Source organism: Capra hircus, chromosome 17, assembly GCF_001704415.2.
Source record: "Capra hircus breed San Clemente chromosome 17, ASM170441v1, whole genome shotgun sequence".
NCBI lineage: Eukaryota > Metazoa > Chordata > Mammalia > Artiodactyla > Bovidae > Capra > Capra hircus.
In genome coordinates, this window is record NC_030824.1 from 58,925,303 (window position 1) to 58,943,048 (window position 17,746).

A 17,746-nucleotide genomic window follows, 5' to 3' on the forward strand; every position below is an offset into this window, starting at 1 on the left:
TGAAACAGCACTATAGCTCTTAGTCTGCAAGAACAGAGGGCAGTGATACCCCATGAAAGGTAAGGGGTGACTCATCAAGAAACACTTGACATAGAATATAGCTTTTTGTTAATAAAGAAAATACAAGGATTGCGTGCCAGTTTGTGATGGGGCCACAAGGAATATATGCATATGGCTGCAATTATATACACTGAATATTTTTAAACTGTCTTATAACTAGCAATGTAATCAGAAGTAATTTTTTAATATAAATTTATTTAATTGGAGGTTAATTACTTTACAATATTGTATTGGTTTTAAATGATTCAAACTCATACTGCCAGTGTATGCTTACAATACTCAGAACCAGTTTTGCACTTTTGGGTCTTTGAAAAACTTTTATATGCTATTGTCCAATGCAGTTCTGGAAGTTAGGAGACCTGGAATCTAGTCTCTGTTAATTATATGACCTGCGATACATTTTTAGATTTTTTCCTATGCTTTCACTTCTTATGAAAAATAATAATTATTGATTTGCTGAAGTGGCAACCCACTCCAGTATTCTTGTCTGGAGAATCCCATGGACAGAGGAGCTTGGTGGGCTACAGTCCACGGGTCGCAAAGAGTCGGACACGACTGAGCGACTTCACTTCACTTTCACTTTCTAAGGTTGTTTAGGTAACATGACTTAATGGTTAAAGGCTTTAAAAAAGTGCTTCCCAACGGTAGGGTAGCTTCATCAAGACAATAGTCTTTATGTGCCAAAGAGAATCACAGAGAAGCTTTATGGGGTAAGGAAAACAAATGCAAACTTTCGGATTTCAGTTCCATTTCCCCTGGAGAAAACAACCCAGATGTTATTAAATGATCTTTTCAGCCCAAGTTGGCAGGGTAATCCTTTAGCACTCTTGAAAAGCTTTCAAAGAAAATTGAAAGCAAGACCCTGCTCAGATTTTGTTTCTCCCATGAAACCCTGAAGTGGCTCAGTGGTCAAGAATCCGACTGCCAACACAGGAGATGCAAGAAATACAGATTTGATTCCTGGGTCGGGGAAATCCACTGGAAAAGGGAATGGCTATCCACTGTGGAATTCTTGCCTGTAGGTTCCCATGGACAGAGGACCGCAGAGGGCTACAGTCCGTGGTGTGCAGAGTTGGAAATGACTGAGCACCGCCACCAGCACTGTGAAGCTCTTTGCAGAGTATAAAGACATTTTTAGCCTTTTTAGGAAGATCTAACAGCCATGTTTCCTTTCTTGTAATATTACAACATTATCTACATAGACGTTCCTTTAAAAAACTCTCTTCCTTTTTACATATAGCAGGGAAACTGTTACAGAATGGTGGTATTATCCATTAAGTAGTCACTGAGCGCCTGACTTATAGGAACGTAAAACTAGGAGGAATCTCAAGGATCATCTTACCCATCTTCTCATTTTACAGATTTGGAAACTGAGGCTGACAGCAGTTGAGTGATTTGCTCCAGCCTTGTGGCTCAGCTGGTAAAGAATCCGCCTGCAATGCAGGAGACCTGGGTTTTATCCCTGGGTTGGGAAGATCCCCTGGAGAAGGGAAAGACTGCCGACTCCAGCATTCTGTCCTGGAGAATTCCAAGGACAGTATAGTCCATGGGGTTGCAAAGAGTCAGACACGACTGAGTGACTTTCACTCACTCACTCACACTTGATGAGAGAACTGGAATCCAGACGAGCATCAGGTTTGTATTCCTTCCACCCTCTCCAGAATCCCATGTCTCCCAAAAAGCTGTATTCTTTCTGCTTTAATGCATAGTTTCTTCTCACAGCCCAGCTGTGTGACTGTGACTCATAATGCAGTTCAATATGAGGAACAGCTGCCTTGATTGGTCTTTGTTCACAAATGTCTAGAAATGGTAAGACCCACAGTGGACTTTTAATACACATTGATCACGACACTCTATTTAAATTTTAAACAGCATTCCTTCAATTCAGAAAAACTTTTGGAAATAGCAGACGACTTGGAGTCTCACAATTGACTGCCATTTGTCAGCTGATACACTCTAGGAGTATATGCTTTCATTTTGCTATTTGAAAACATGAAAACCTAACATAAACATACACTTAAGGATCTCAAACATCTTTAAACATCCTCTTTCTAGGAACAGTGAGAACTTTCTACATGCATTAGAACTCTAGATAAGCAAAGTGATTTGAACACTCAAGAGAAAAAGATCAATAAAGTAAAAGTTAAATACTAATTCCACAGGACCCTCAGACTGAATTTCTCTACTGATGAGCTCTATTGACTGACTGGGCACTGAACCATTGGTAACTAGGGTGCGAGCTGTTCCCCCAACTCTGCTATGTAAAACACCTTCTCATTATTATACAAATATCACCATCAGACTAGAAAATAATTTGGGAGAGTTCACGGCTTTTGGAGCAACCCACAGCAAGTGACGCTCTTTTGACAAAATATAATTACCTCCAACCCTGAGTTGCAACTACAGGAGGGCAGTAAACAAGCCCCGTAGTATTGTTTTAGATGAAGCACATTGAAAGCTCTGCACTTCCTCCAGGCCTCCTCTTTCTTCCTGAACGAACTCCAGGGAATGGCATCATGTCAGGCTTTCCAGATGGATTATGTGGAGCCATAGCTCAATGTCATTTTCAATAGGAAGCCTCATAATTAAAGGTCAAATAGTCACTTCATCTGCAATCAATCAATAGAAAAAGTACTAATACGAAGAACTAATCAATCAATGGCAAATGCACTAATAAAAGCAATGAATCAAATTCAGCATGTGTGTAGATGCAAGTACATCGAAGAGATGGAGACAGGGCAAAAGCAAGAACAATAAACTAAACTGCAAGCGTATGTACAGCAGAATACTCAGAAGGCTGCTCAAAACCAACGTTTTCATCTTTGGGTCATTAGTTACCTGGGTACCACTTGGCCAGCAATAATTTATTCTTAAATACAAATACTGGATATACTACTAAACAATGTCATTTCATAGAGCTTTCTTAATGTATTCTATTTGAGACATTATGTGTATGTGTGTATGCACGCGTGTGTGTGTAAAATCACTAGAAGAAATATTTTGACAGTGATCACAAAAGGGACAAATATATGTCCTACACGCCAAATTGATATATTTTAATCTGGTGTCTTTCATCTTGGTGAGAAATAAGAGAAAGTATCACTCTGAGTGATAGCTCCTACCTGAAATTTGCCCCCTGCTTTCTGAAACATGAATTCTTCACACTTATCGCGATGCTCTATCATTGCCATGCAGATGAGAAGTCCCAGTAGGATAATCATCAGCTGTAGCTTGGGTGACTGCTGTGCATCTCCTCTGTACCAGAGATGGCAGGTCACCAGTAGAGGGAAACATGCTTTGGGCCTTGTGAAACTGATACACTGAATTTATAGGGCTCAACAAGGCCGTTCAAGCAGTAGGACCCAAACATCCCTTGCTGTGTGTAGAAATAAGGGTGCTCTGTGGCTTCTCACTGAGATAAGAAAGCAGCAAAGAGGCCATTTTTATAAATGCCACCTAGGAAACTGCAGGCAGAGAGCCAGGTGTGATCGAGGTGTAATAGAATATCCTAGCTGCAAGTAAAATTCCCTAATTCAGGAGCTATGGAAACTAAGGCCTGGGGATGTCTCAATGGAAGAGTCAGGATGAGTCTTTAGGACTTGCAATTCCAAGTCTACCATCTTACCATCTTATGGAAATAACTAAGGATTTACACCACTGTGGTTACTTAGTTATCATACTAGAATATTATTGCAGGATCCAAGTATCTATTTCATGGGAGAATACTGCAAAAGCAAAGTGCAAAAGAAAAAGTCCAAGTTAACCCCAATGTTTTCAGTAAAATAGCTACTTTTGATTGGTGTTCGTCTAATTTTTCAGATGACTGAAAATCAGGAAGCCTCAAGAACAGAATGATATGGCTTTGAGGTTAAAAAAATTAAAAAAAAAAAGCATGAATATTTTGCTTACAGAGAAGAATACTGATCAGGTTGCAGTATGCTTCTTGGGTAGAGCTTTGCTCATCATGGCCAGCTCCAGCGCAGGAGAAAATAATGGAGAGAAAAATAAACATGGACTTTCCTGGTGGTCCAGTGGTTAAGAATCTGCCTGCCAATGTAGGGGACAGGGGTTCGATCCGCGGTCTGGGAACTAAGATCCCACATGCTGTGGGCAACTAAGCCTGTTGAGCAAATGTTCTAGAGCCTGTGAGCTACAACTGCTGAAGCCCACAGGTCCTAGGACCCATGCTCTACAGCAAGAGAAGCCACCTCAGCGAGAAACCCACACACGGCAACTAGAGGAGCCCCCACTAGCTGTGACTAGAGAAAACCCACGCGCAGCAATGAAGACCCAGCACAGCCAAAAATAAATAAAAATAAAATGTAAAAACCCACAATCCATTTGGGTTTTCCTGACAAAAGCAAATCCTAAGGGCGGGGCGGGTTTCAGAGGCCAGGGCAGAGATGCAGAAGCTTATTGGACGCTCAGCACCTGCTCTGACGACACAGGCGCCTTTGGTCCCTGACTCGCGACTGCTGAGAGGTCTGGAGGCACCCAGTCTCTGGCCTCCCTACCTTTATAGAAGCCCCTTCCTTTTTAGGAGACCTGGAGCACCGGCGTCACATTATAACAGCGACATGGGGGGAAAAGTGCAGGTTGATTCTTTCTGAGGGCAACAATTAAACCTTATCTGTTATACGAGCATCAACAAGACCCAGGGCAGGGGACTGAAACCCTGGAAACAGTAACACATTCATGACCAACACCGTTAACAATAACTAATCATAGCAGGTGCTCTCAGGGTACGTGTCACGTGCCAGGCAGCACACCAAGCTCTCTCGGTGGGCACTCCGGCTCCATCCACAGCAACCTACACACAGCACCATCACGGAGCACATTTTCTCACGGACTGACTCGTATTAGGGACAAGTCCTGTGCTGGATACTTAACAGGTTTTATCTTCAGTCTTTGCAACACGCTTACAATGTAAGAAAAAGCCTTACAAAGTGAGAAAGCTAAGGTTCAGGAGCTTAAGTGATTTGTCCAGGTTTACAAAATCTGGAACCAGAAAGTAGCTTTCAAAGCTCCCTCAGCTTCCTTTTGGCGATGACTCTAAGGAAAACTTAATAGACATATTGCAGTGAAGGGACAGGACACATATGATTTATTCAAATAAGCTGAAGTCCTAGATAGCAATTGCTTAAGAGTATGTCCAATTTCTAAATCATTTCCCCAACTTTGCAAGACTGAAAATAATTCTACCAGACAGAAATGTCTGGGTCTAGTAAAACCACTATGAAATATCTTTGTTTTCTAGTTTACAGACTGAACTTAAACATAAACAGACTTAGAGAAATGTTAAGTCAGTTATACGCCAAAATGTGAAGGAATTTTTAATATGAGTTTAACCACAATGTGCCTACTACCCCAGGGAGTTTGTGAATGATGTTTCCATAAAGTTTCTCATAACTTAATGATCTCTAATGACTGAAAGCATGGATTCTAGATAACTGGATAGGTTATTGGGATAATGCCTTTAAACTGGGTAAAGGTAAGGAGAGAATAGCACTTTTCTTGATCTATTTTTGTCCATTAAATACGTACTTATTTCACTTTAGGTACCAATGAGACTGAGTTCACGATAACTAAATATATTGTTGTTTCTTTACAGAAATAACACTCTGAAACAAACTTCAGACTAATGTCAATTATTTTCACCCTGCTCCAAGCTTCCAGAAAATATGTTAACATCTTCCAGGGGTCACTCTAGGGCCTTCCAAAGCCAAGTTTGTGCTGACTGAACCCCCACAACTACCCCACTCCCCAACTTTTAACATGAACATTCAACCCTGAAAACCTTCTATGAGAATGGAAAACATGATTACAAGTAAAGCTAAACCCTACACTATTACATTTAGGCTCACAAAAGTGAGTTTAATTCATGATGGTATTTCAGAGTCATGACTGATCCCCACTTTGCTATCATTCTTTAGGTGACAAAGTAGACAATACCCGCATTCCATTTAATTTGAAAAGTTGTTCGAATTTCAAAATCATAAGAGGCAATTATCTGAAGGTAATATTAAGCTGGTGTTTCAGTCTGTGGATTACTTACCCAACGTGAGGGATTTGTGTGTAGAACAGAACATGACAGCTACAGTGTCTGCTGGTGTGAAACCCGAATTATTCCTGAGGGCAAAAAAAAAAAAAAAAAACAACAGCCAAAACAATGCTTTATAAATATTGTTATAAAAAAGCCTATTTAACACATCCTCAATCAAATGTAGTACCTATCTTCATGCAAACATCCTTTTGATCAATCCTGGAGACAGCAGTAATTCTATACTCAAACGCACAGAAATGTCCAAATTTCTTTTTAGAGAGTAATTTCTAGTTTAAGCATGAAGAAGAGACAGTCTTAAAAATGTGGTGGCGGGGGGGGGGGAGGTCTCTAAGAGCATATGCGTCATCAATCTGTGGCACAAGACTTTATAAAAATCCTGCAGCAAGAAACTCCATTAGTGCCCTCACTAGGCTGTCGCTTGATTTTAATGCAGTGGCTTGAAAGAGTTAATGTGTCTCCAAAAAGGCTTCCCTCAAGGAGCAACACATCCTTTAGGCAGCACACCTTTGAGAACTACATGGTGTGAACAAGGATTTAACATCATATGTTTCAGTAAAAATAACAAATTACCAATTGTTAGCAATTACCATGTGCCAAGTATTCCTTTAAGGCCTTTGCATGTAAAGACAAAAGACCTATCAGGTAGCCAGTATGATATCCCTATTGACAGATGAGAAAACCAAGGCACACAGGAATTATGTAACCCACTCAGGACCTCAGAGCTAGGGAGTGAGTGACAGAGTCAGGATTTAAACCAAGTCCAGCTCCTGTGTCTATGCTTAACCGCTAAATAATATGTTAAAAGGCTTCCCTGGTGGCTCTGCCTGCAAGAATCTGCCTGCAATACAGGAGACCTGGGCTTGATCCCTGGGTTGGGAGGATCCCCTGGAGAAGGGAATGGAACCTGCTCCAGTGTTCTTGCCTGAAGAATTCCATGGACAGAGGAGCCTGGCGAGCTACAGCCCATGGGGTCACAAAGAGTCGGACGTGACCGACTGACTTTCAGGCAAGAGTACTGGAGTGGGTTGCCGTTTCCTTCTCCAGGGCATCTTCCCGACCCAGGGATCGAACCTGCATCTCCTCCATTGGCAGGTGGATTCTTTACCACTGAGCCACCTGGGAAGCCCCTGACTTTTCACTTCACTTCACTATGCTAAAGATAAAAAAATCTTGCTTAGTCAAAATCCCATTAAATGTTAGAGCTAAAATTTTTGTCATGTAATCTTTTTTTTTCTTTTCAACTTTTTATTTTGTATTGGAGCATAGCCAATTAACAATGTTGCGATAGTTTCAGTTAAACAGTGAAGGGACTCAGCCATACATATACATGTATCCATTCTTCCTCTAACAGATCATCAAAACTTCACAATCATTTGTGCCTGTGTTGGGAGTGGGATATTCAAACACTAGAATTCAATAAAGAAATAATATTGAACTTAGAAAATCCATTAAATGTTATGGGGATCAGTACTCGTGAATATCATATCGAAATTTCCTATTTTAGATCACAAGGATTTAGAGAACCAAGGACCAAAAAGGTTAGAAATGCAATTATTATTATTGCATCTTTGATATGTTAGAAACTACTCCTTCCTTCAGAATCTTCCTACCAGGCTCCTCCATCCTTCCTACCAGGCTCCTCCATCCATAGGATTTTCCAGGCAAGAGTACTGGAGTGGGGTGCCATTGCCTTCTCCTGATTCATGTTGAAGAAGAGCAAAAACTAACACAACATCCTAAAGCAATTATACACCAATGGAAAAAAAAAAGAATATTTAAATTGCCTTTTAGTCTCCTCTCCTTTGAAAAGGAAAGTAAGCTCATGCTTCCTAACCAGTCTTACTTGCAACTTTTTTGTTTTTTTAATAACATCTTTCCAAACGGAATTTTTGGTGTCTCTCAGGTGAGAGAAAAGGAGAGAAGGAGAAAGAGAAAGAGAGAGAGAGAGAGTGAGAGGCAGAGGGTTAGGGTTTAAGTTTACTGAATTCATAGTAGTGAGAGGTGGTGTGCTTTCAAAAAATCTGATGAAGAGAAGAAAAGGTCCATGGAGATGAGCGTGATTATACAGAAATAATGGATGAAACCACGTCCTCAAAGGAGCCTGAGAGGAGGAGGCTGAGATTCGCCTGAGAGCGTCCTCTGGTCTGAGAGTGTCCTCTGGTCTGAGAGTCTGTGAGCTGGAAGAACGAGGCAAGGTGAGCGAAAAACACAAGAAATTTTTCCGGTAGAGAACAAGAAAGTGGAGGTAATTCATGTCAGGGATTTTTCTCTCTTTGTAAAGTGTAAGGCGCTTCATTTGTCCTCGGAGGTGACCCTATGACCTGACCTGAGAAATAAGAAAAGCTTGAGATAATCAGATTGAGGAACATGACCTGGTCAGTTCCCAATGAACGAGAAATGTCTCCAGGGATGAATGCCCAGCTGCGATGGTGGAACACGTGGGCAGGACGTGCCCAGCTGGCCTGGCCTGGGGCTGTCCCCAAGCCACGCTCCGGTGATAGTAACACTATGAAGACCTTCGAGGCATTTGGCTGCCCTTGTTTGTTACCCTTTCTCACTGTTTCTGGATTTATGTGATTTGGTTTTCTTCCAAGAGAGTCCGGCAATACAGTTCTTTGGTGAATGCTATTCTGCTTTATATTTGTTCTTTCCCAGATTATAGTATATTTCTGATGTGTCTAAATCTCTCTGGCCAAGAAAGCTCTGACTTAATCTGGTGTTGGCTCTGCTGTCTGCCATGCTGGAGCAGAGTTGCCAATGTGGCCAAGGAGCATGTCTCTAAGACATGCTTAGTTGCCCTCTGCATTTAGGTAGGGAGACCCAAGGTAAGCCCACGCGAGGTGGTGTCTGGCCCTGCTGTGGGTTGAACACTGCCCTAGGTTTCTACTGACATAAAGCCCTTCAGTGGGGAGGGAGAGTCAGGATATAAAAATGGAATGTTTGAGATTAAACCAATATTCTACCTAAACAGGGCTGACATACTCTATCATCTCTGATTATAATCAATTCTGAATATTCATTGGAAGGACTGGGATGCTAAAGTTGAAGCTGCCAGACTTTAGCCCCCTGATGCGAAAAGACCCCGATGCTGAGAAAGACGGAAGGCAAAGAGAAGAGGGAGGCAGAGGATGAGACGGTTAGATAGCATCACTGACTCAATGGGCATGAACTTGAGCAAACTCCAGGAGATAGTGGAGGATGGGGAGGCCTGGTGTGCTGCAGTCTGTGGGGTTGCAGAGTTGGACATGACTTAGTGACTTAGAACAACAACAACATACCCTCTCTCTACAGTAACAGATTGTTCTATATCGCAGATCTTGGGAAGCCAGTGAAGCATGAACTCACTTAACGGTCTATCCGATGGGGGGTGGGGAGGGGGAGGATGGTGAGTAACCACAGCAGCAAACTTAACAAAATATTCTATCATACATATACATATTTACTTGAACTACAGTCGATTTGCAGTAAATATTTATTGAGCACTTTAAGCATTTTGCATCCAGTATTTCTTTCTTTACAGAACAGCCTTATACAGTGACAGTATTTTTGTCTTTGCTTTTTCCAAAAAGGGATCTTAAAGCAGAGTTAGTTGCAGCAAGTCACATAGATAAGGAGGCTGTCCCAAACTGTGAAGACAAGTTTGCTTTCTGAGAAGAATATTATAAAAAACCAAAACCACCACACAATTTAGTGGATGACAGCAGCTAAGTAAGCCTCCTTCACCTACACTCTGGGGTTAAATGGCAGAAAGTCAAGATAACACAAAAAATCGGTGTCCTGTACATTATACTGAGTAGTGACGACTGTAATTATTTTCAGTGAGTATCATCTCTATTGTGCCTGCTCACATGCTTGAAAGGAACTGCATTACTATTTATTTCCAGTTCTACCTTATCTCTTTTTAATATTGATTTTCTTTTTATCTCGTTCTTCTAATTCTTTTGATTACTTTGGCTTCCCTCGAGATGTTTATTTCCTTTGCCTCCCAACTGGTCTTTTTATTCTCTCACAAAGCTTTCAATCAGTGTTTTCCACATAATATTTATTTTGCCTGCCTTTGCAGTACCCACAAAGGAAAACATGTCAGAAGGTTTTACTAGCAGAATTACAGAATGTGGAGCAGAGAAGGTCCTCTGAGATAGTCCCGTCTAAGCCCACTGTTTTTACAGGGGGAAAGTTCCATGCGAAAACTTTCCTTTGTTAACCTTGGTACCAGTGTTTTGTCTTCACCGGTTTTAGGAGACCTCGTCCGTCCCCAGCTCTGTGGCACTAAACAAGTTAAGCAGAACTCTGGCTTAGTTGCCCCATCTCTGAATAGTAAGGAGACTTCCCATTAATGTGAAACGGATCGCCAGTCCAGGTTCGATGCTTGAGGCAGGGCGCTCAGGGTCGGTGCACTGGATGACCCAGAGGGATGGGATGGGGAGGGATGTGGGAGGGGGGTTCAGGATGCGGGACACATGTACACCCATGGCTGATTCACGTCAATGTATGGCAAAAATCACTACAGTATTATAAAGTAATTAGCCTCCAATTAAAATAAATTTAAAAAAAAACACAAAAACTGAAAAAAAAAAAAAAAAAAAAAAAAAGGCTTGTCTTCCCTTGCTCCCTGCCTGTCTCTCCCCTTCTCCTACTCTTCAGGCCAGCCCCACTTCCCTCCCTGGGCTATGGTCAGAGGCTGAATGAGACATCTCATAGCAAATGTACTGATAAGGACCAAAGCACCCAGTTCAGTTCAGTTCAGTTCAGTCGCTCAGTCGTGTCCTACAAATATTTAAATACTTGTTCCCTTTCCTTTCTTTATGGTTTCTTCTGTCACAGAGAAGAAACAGAGACATTCTCTGTTTCTATTACTCTAGTTGTCAACCTACCAAACTGTCTTATTTTGAAAAGGTTCCCCATTACTGCTTTTTTTCCTAAGCTTTTTAGCATTTTTCTTCTAACTTTGAAGCTTCCGAAAGTCACAGAAAGCTTAGGTCACTGTGGACAAAGGACTCTTGGTTTGATGAATGAACTCCCCATTCCTAGCAACCGTGACAGAGAAGTGTGAAAAAGAATGTATTACAGAACTAGAAATGCTGATTCTCTCTCTTCCATAATTAGTTTTTGAAATAATATAAACTACTGCGATATAACAAATATTTTACAGTAGTTAACATTTCCAGAGCACTTGCTGTATACTAGGTATTATGCTGAGGGCTTTATGTACATATTATTTAATTTTCCAAATGACCCTATGAGATAGGTATTAGTACTGTCTTCATTTTATAAATGAGGACAATGACAAAAGTTATAAAGTTACTAAACAGAATGAAAACTCAAATCCATCTGACTCCAGAGTTGGAATTTTTAACCCTGATGCTATTCTGTGAACTGATAATTCAGGATACAGAATGTACTCTCAAATGTACTTTAAATACTCAGAGTATTAATACAAGAGGCTCCCATGCGGCACACTACAGAGGTAATAGTTCAGGTTTGTAAACCTAAGAAATATTAACCAGATAAGCAGAGTGTTGAAGGGAAGTTGAATTTTCTTGGCTGGGTCTCTCCTGGTTTATGCTAAACTTCCACCATCAGAGGTCAGTGGCATGCTGTACAAAAAAAGACAGACTGATTTCTCTGCTGAGATTTCTGTCTCTGATTTAGTTTTATTGGACTGGTAAGTTAAAGAAAAGAAAAAACCTGCTACAGGCCAATTTTATTAATTTTAAGAAGGAAGGAACAAAAAGTAGGAACAGAAAAGAACTCAATGACGTATAAACCAATGGGTTCTTGTTCTAACTCTGGGTGTTGTTGACTAATTTGTGTGTGTGTGTGAACTTGAAGAATCCAGTCACATACTCACTACAAATTCCCCAATCAAAACAAATATTAGGAATTTAAAAAGTAACTGAAGTAGCTTAGTGTGGTGGAAACAGCAAGGGTAAATGCTTTTGGAAATGTCAAATGGAGATGACACGCAATTCTAAGTGTAGCACCTGCCATCTGATTTGGGGTAAGTCAGTAAACTACCAGAATCTGATTTCAGGCAAGTTCCTAAACTACTCTAAGCGTGGGTCATCATCTGCAAAATAGCACCCACACGCACAGCGTCCTGGTCTTCTGCTGTCAGACTTACACAAAATAACATGCAGAAACTGTAGCATGGTACTGGACACAGAGCAGGGTTCAATAAATGTTGGTATTTTTCTTTTCTCCGGTAAAATCCTCAGGTGCTACGGGGTCTTCCAACGTGAAAACAGAATGTGAAGATCATAAATTTTGTCTAATCGAAACATGTCCAGATTTTAATGGCACGTTTCGGGGCTCTACAGCCAGTACCGAGGAGCAGAGTTATAGCTGCTCCACATTCTGCTGTCCACCAAAGAGCATGCACTTCTGGCAGGGGGCCAAGCAAGTCCAAAACACAACAGAACCTCAGTGAAGGCAGAACAGAAGGGCCTCAAAACCACAAGGCTTTACGAAGTCCAGCCTCTTTCATGAGGAATATCCTCGCTTCTAATTTGACTGGTTGGGATATGTCCCCCTACCCCCAGCAATAATCCCAGTAGCGGCTGTTCTGCGGTTCTTCAAGGCGTTTTTCAGTCACTGACGGGGTATCTGTATTCCACTTACCCTCACGGGATGGATGAGTGAGTCTGATGATTACTTTTGCCACAAGGACCAGCAAGCAAACAACCAGCAAAAGGCAAACATCTTTTTGAAGATGACATAACGAGCCATTGACAAAAGGAACTTTAAAATAGCTTCTACTCTCAGACTTACCCAATTAAGTCACATTTTCTCTGTAACTTAATGGCTCTGGGCTTTATTCTTACTTCATAAATCACAAGCACAGGCTTGGAAAAATGTTTCCAATTACACCAATCAATACATTTTTATTGACTGTTTACAACTGGCCTCGAGCCGCACCAAGTGCTCTAAGAGCCAAGCGCCTAATGCGAGGCCTGAACCATCCACGCCCAGACACCACTCCAGGCTTCCTAAACAAGCCAGGCTCCTCCCCTTGCGGCAACTCACTGCCAGGAACTGGCACTCCAGGGCCTGGCAATCTGGCCCACGCTTACCTTCCCAGTTACTAGCATTATTTTCCGTTTTCTTTGACTCCTATTGTTCCGCCAGGTCTTGTGTGTCTGTGTGTGTCTACACGTGCATCACTATTTCTTCTCCCCAAAATTCCCTCATTGCGCCTGCATTTGCCAAATAGTTAGCTATTCTCTGTGACTCATGTCAAATCCCATCTCTTCCATGGAGTCTTGCTCTCCCACTCTCTTTGAAAGTGCCTTCTTCTTTGAATCGTCTATGGGTTGTGTTATGGCAGCACTAACAGAACACTCAGCTATCAGTACCTATATACCTAGTCTGTAAAGCCCTACAGGATCAAAATCATCACGTGTAGTATTCACTATGGTAACTTTCTCATATCTGTTGAACGTATAATACTGGTGGAAGACGTTTCATTAGAGGTGAGCCTTTACGAATAAGCAAGATGAAATAGGACACAGAGACCAATTGTGACATGGGGCCAGCCTAAGCAAGGGACAGAAATGAGAACGTTTGAGATTCCTCTGCTGCTGCTGCTGCTGCTAAGTCGCTTCAGTCGTGTCCGACTTTGTGCGACCCCATAGACGGCAGTCCACCAGGCTCCCCTGTCCCTGGGATTCTCCAGGCAAGAACACTGGAGTGGGTTACCATTTCCTTCTCCAATGCATGAAAGTGAAAAGTGAAAGTGAAGTTGCTCAGTCATGCCCGACTCCTAGTAACCCCATGGACTGCAGCCCACCAGGCTCCTCCGTCCATGGGATTTTCCAGGCAAGAGTACTGGAGTTGGGTGCCATTGCCTTCTAAGGAACAGCAAAGATTTTACCTCAACCTACAGCTTAGACAGTGTGAACTCTAGTAGCGGTTCACTCAGCCCTTCAAAAGAACTTCATTCTGCAGGCACTGCGTAACCATTGAAGATCTCTGAACAAGACAGCTATTTTCAGAACTCCAAGCCACTGGAAACAAAATGAAATACACAAGAAATATCCAGTCTGCAAATGAAGGATATCAGAAAGTCATCCATGGCAACAGTCTAGGGAGAAAGGCAATGAGAGCCTGAATTAGGGAAGCAGCTTTGGAAGCACAAGAAATATGACCAAGGCAGGATCAAGACATTTAAAAAAGAATTATGTGAAGGAGTCCAGTCTGAGCAACTCTGTGGATGACAGCTTCATTCATACCGAGTGAAGTAAGTCAGGAAGAGAAAAACACATATCATATATCAATACATACATGTGCAATCTAGAAAAATGGTAGAGAAGAGCCTAGTTTTGGGAATAGAGATGCAGACAGAGAATGGACACGTGGGCACAGGGTGGGAGGGGGAAGTTAGGACGAACTGGGAGAGTTTAGCACTGGCATATATACGCCACCATATGTAAAATTTACCCTGGTGGCTCAGCTGGTAAAGAACCCGCCTGCAATGCGGGAGACCTGGGTTCGATTCCTGGGTTGGGAAGATCCCCTGGAGAAGGGAATGGCTACCCACTCCAGTTATTCTTGCCTGGAAAATTCCACGGACAGAGGAGTCTGGCAGGCTATAGTCCATGGGGTCGCAGAGTTGGACACGACTTTCAGTTTCACTTTCACATGTAAAATAGCTAGCTAGTGGGAAGCTGCTATATAGCACAGGGCACTCAGCCCCGTGCTCTGTGATGACCTAGCAGGGTGGGATGGGGTGAGGGGACAGTCCAAGAGGCAGGGGATATATATATATATATATATGTATATACATACACTTAGAGTTGATTCACTTAGTTGTATTGTAAAGCAGTTATACTCCAAAAAAGAGAAAGGAATACATGTTCCAGTAAATCAACTCCCTGGGTTCAAATCCCAGCTTTACCATGTAAGAGTTGTGTGATTTTTAGATAAGCAGGTTTACCCTCATCTGCAAAGCAGAAAGAATGATTTCACTTAGTTATATGGTTGTTGTCAGACTGAAATATGTTAATACATTCAAAGAGCTTGGAAAAACTGGTACATATAAAGAACTCAATATATACTAGTACCATTCTCATTAAAAAAAGAGAGAGAGAGACAAAGTATTAGGGCAAAAGACTAATTCCATTTTGAAGGTGTTGAGTCTGAGGTCTTGTTAAGACAGTCAGGTGAAGATATCCAGAAGCGAAGTGGGAAGCAGAGCAGGAGCTCTGGGAAAACGCTGCAGTGGAAGGTCCAGTGCTCATCAGCAGGAAGCTGAGAGCTGCAGCCAGTGAGACAGAGAAGGCTGCCTAAGCACACAGTGGGAGCGAAGAGACGAGGGCCAAGCCCAGGTCGCTTGGTGACGCCGACAAAGTGATGGTGGCGAGAGCAAGATGCAACAGCCAGGAGACAGAAGACTAGGGAAGGGTGTAGGGGCCTAGAAGTCAGGTACAGAGCATGATTCTCAGGAAGTGGCGCTCGTGGTAAAGAATCCACCTGTCAGTGCAGGAGACGCAAGAGACGCAAGAGAATGGGGTTTGATCCCTGGGTGGGGAAGATCGACTAGAGGAGGAAATGGCAACCCACTCTAGGATTGTTGCCTGGGAAATTCCATGAACAGAGGACTCTGGCAGGCTATAGTCCATAGAGTCGCAAAGAGTCATACATGACTGAGTGCATGTGCACGTGCACGCACGCACACACACACACACACACACACACACATCTAATCACTTACCTTGTGGAAAAGATGAAGGTTAAAAGCATAAAACTCAGTTGAATAGAACATACTGAAAAAAAAAAAGATTAAATCTAAATTAGCGCTGTAAAAACAATATCTGCAGCCTACTTATTGGTATGCTTAGTTTTATCTGAAGGTTATGGGAACTCAAGTACGAAAACAAATGAATAAGCCAAACACACACACATTGCTAAACCGGCAGAATCATTTACACTAGCCAGGACTTGATCTGTTCTTATGAAAGATACTCCCAGAGATAAGGCATGATATGTGCTACTCAGGGTAGGTCTAAGACCTTCTTTGATTTAAAATTTGGTTATTTAATTTGTTCAGTTTAGCAAAAGCTGGTTTATCCGATGAAAATTAGCAAATAGCAAATCACAAATGCGGTAGCATGTAACATATATTTTAGAATAACTCATGTTGATTTTAATAACAAAAGATTCTTTGATATTACAATTACCAAAAGTTGTCTTTGGTATTACAGGGTATGGAGCAAAAGCTTAGTTTTTGAGCCTAGCAGTTATTTGCATGGTATAGTCTGCTGCTTCTAAATATGAAATGATATTACTTTGGGTTTATTTTATTAATAGAAAAAAATGACTTAAATAGTCACATTTTAACCAGTGCAGCCAATTACTATACTCAGAAAACAACAGTACCATATATTATAAATCCCACTTTTAACTCACAGTAAAGGGTAAAATAAACTTCAAGTTAAAATTTTTAAAATAGGCAAGAAAGGGGTCACTTTAACATTTGAATTTGATAGCTGTTGCAGCTTCTTTCATCAACTATTATAAATCAGACATAAATAAACAAAGGAGATTAAGTCATACGTGGATGCTGATATCTTTTTAAAGAACAGATACCCACAGTCACTACATATAATATGAAACGAAATATATTTTCTAATCAAATGAACCTTGGCAATGAATTTAGGGATCACAAATAGTTATGCTTTGCTAGTGGGGAGGCTGAGGAGAGAGCGAGGACAGCCTGCCCTCCGACTTACTTATGAACAGTACCAGAAGGAGACTGAATTTATCCAGGTCGATACTTGGGTTCGAGAACGTGTCACAGAAGGTTGTGTAGATGATCATGAGGAGCACGCTGCTGCTGACGGCACCAAAAGGAGGCTGCTTTCTTTCGAGCCAGTCCTTGATGTATCTTCGGACAATCTGAAACACAGAGACCAACAGGTTGCCTCTTTTCAGGGGGAGTCGGGCTGGGCATCGCAAAGTGATTCTGACAGCGAAAGACAGAAAGGAAAGAGAATAACTTGGATGAGGGCCACGGTGGATTTCAGAGCTTCCCCGCCACCCCATTCTTCTCCCGGGGAATTTAACATTTGTACTGCAGCTTCCACTAGCGTCCATAATGAGAGTGTAGTTTCAACTGCATTCAAATCCATCCTTAATCATGCCAAATGCTCTCTGCTGGCTGTCAGGGAGACATGCCCATTAAGCCTCCCCAAAGTTTATCTCCTCTGCTGATCCTAATGGATGTGTGTAATTATCACAGTCCCCTTTGCCTCAACAGACAACTCCAAGTGCAACTTTGGGAATCTTAAAAATCTGACATCTTCAAGAATTTCAAGACGGTAGGTAATCGAAAGTGATCCATGGAACATATTAATATTTAAAATGCTAGCAATGCACCAGAAGTTTTTAATTAAATTATAACTCATGCTTGAAAAGCAAAAGTGCATGTGTTGTGGGAGTTTAAATAATTCAGATGCTGAATATCTAGAGTTTTTGTGAATCCAAAGACAAATGCCATTTGCATGCTTTCAGAATTCTAGAATTAACACTTAAAAATGAATAAACCTGTCCTAACTTTCCTACAAAAAGGTGAGTGAAACATGAAGTTATATGGCAAATCCCCTCATATTTTAAAATCAAATC

At 41.6% G+C, this 17,746-nt stretch overlaps 1 protein-coding gene across 2 annotated transcripts in view; it reads right to left on the minus strand.

Annotated features, from left to right (window-relative positions):
• The window catches only part of SLC10A7 (solute carrier family 10 member 7), a 302,825-nt gene that overhangs the window by 32,387 nt on the left and 252,692 nt on the right, over nt 1–17,746 (minus strand). For both annotated transcript variants that reach the window (XM_005691203.3, XM_013970505.2), the window contains exons 8-10: nt 16,855–17,020; nt 15,837–15,888; nt 6,116–6,189 (exon numbers count right to left, since the gene is read on the minus strand). In XM_005691203.3, the coding sequence (XP_005691260.1) occupies nt 6,116–6,189; nt 15,837–15,888; nt 16,855–17,020 (292 nt within the window). The remainder of the gene's footprint in view (nt 1–6,115; nt 6,190–15,836; nt 15,889–16,854; nt 17,021–17,746) is intronic.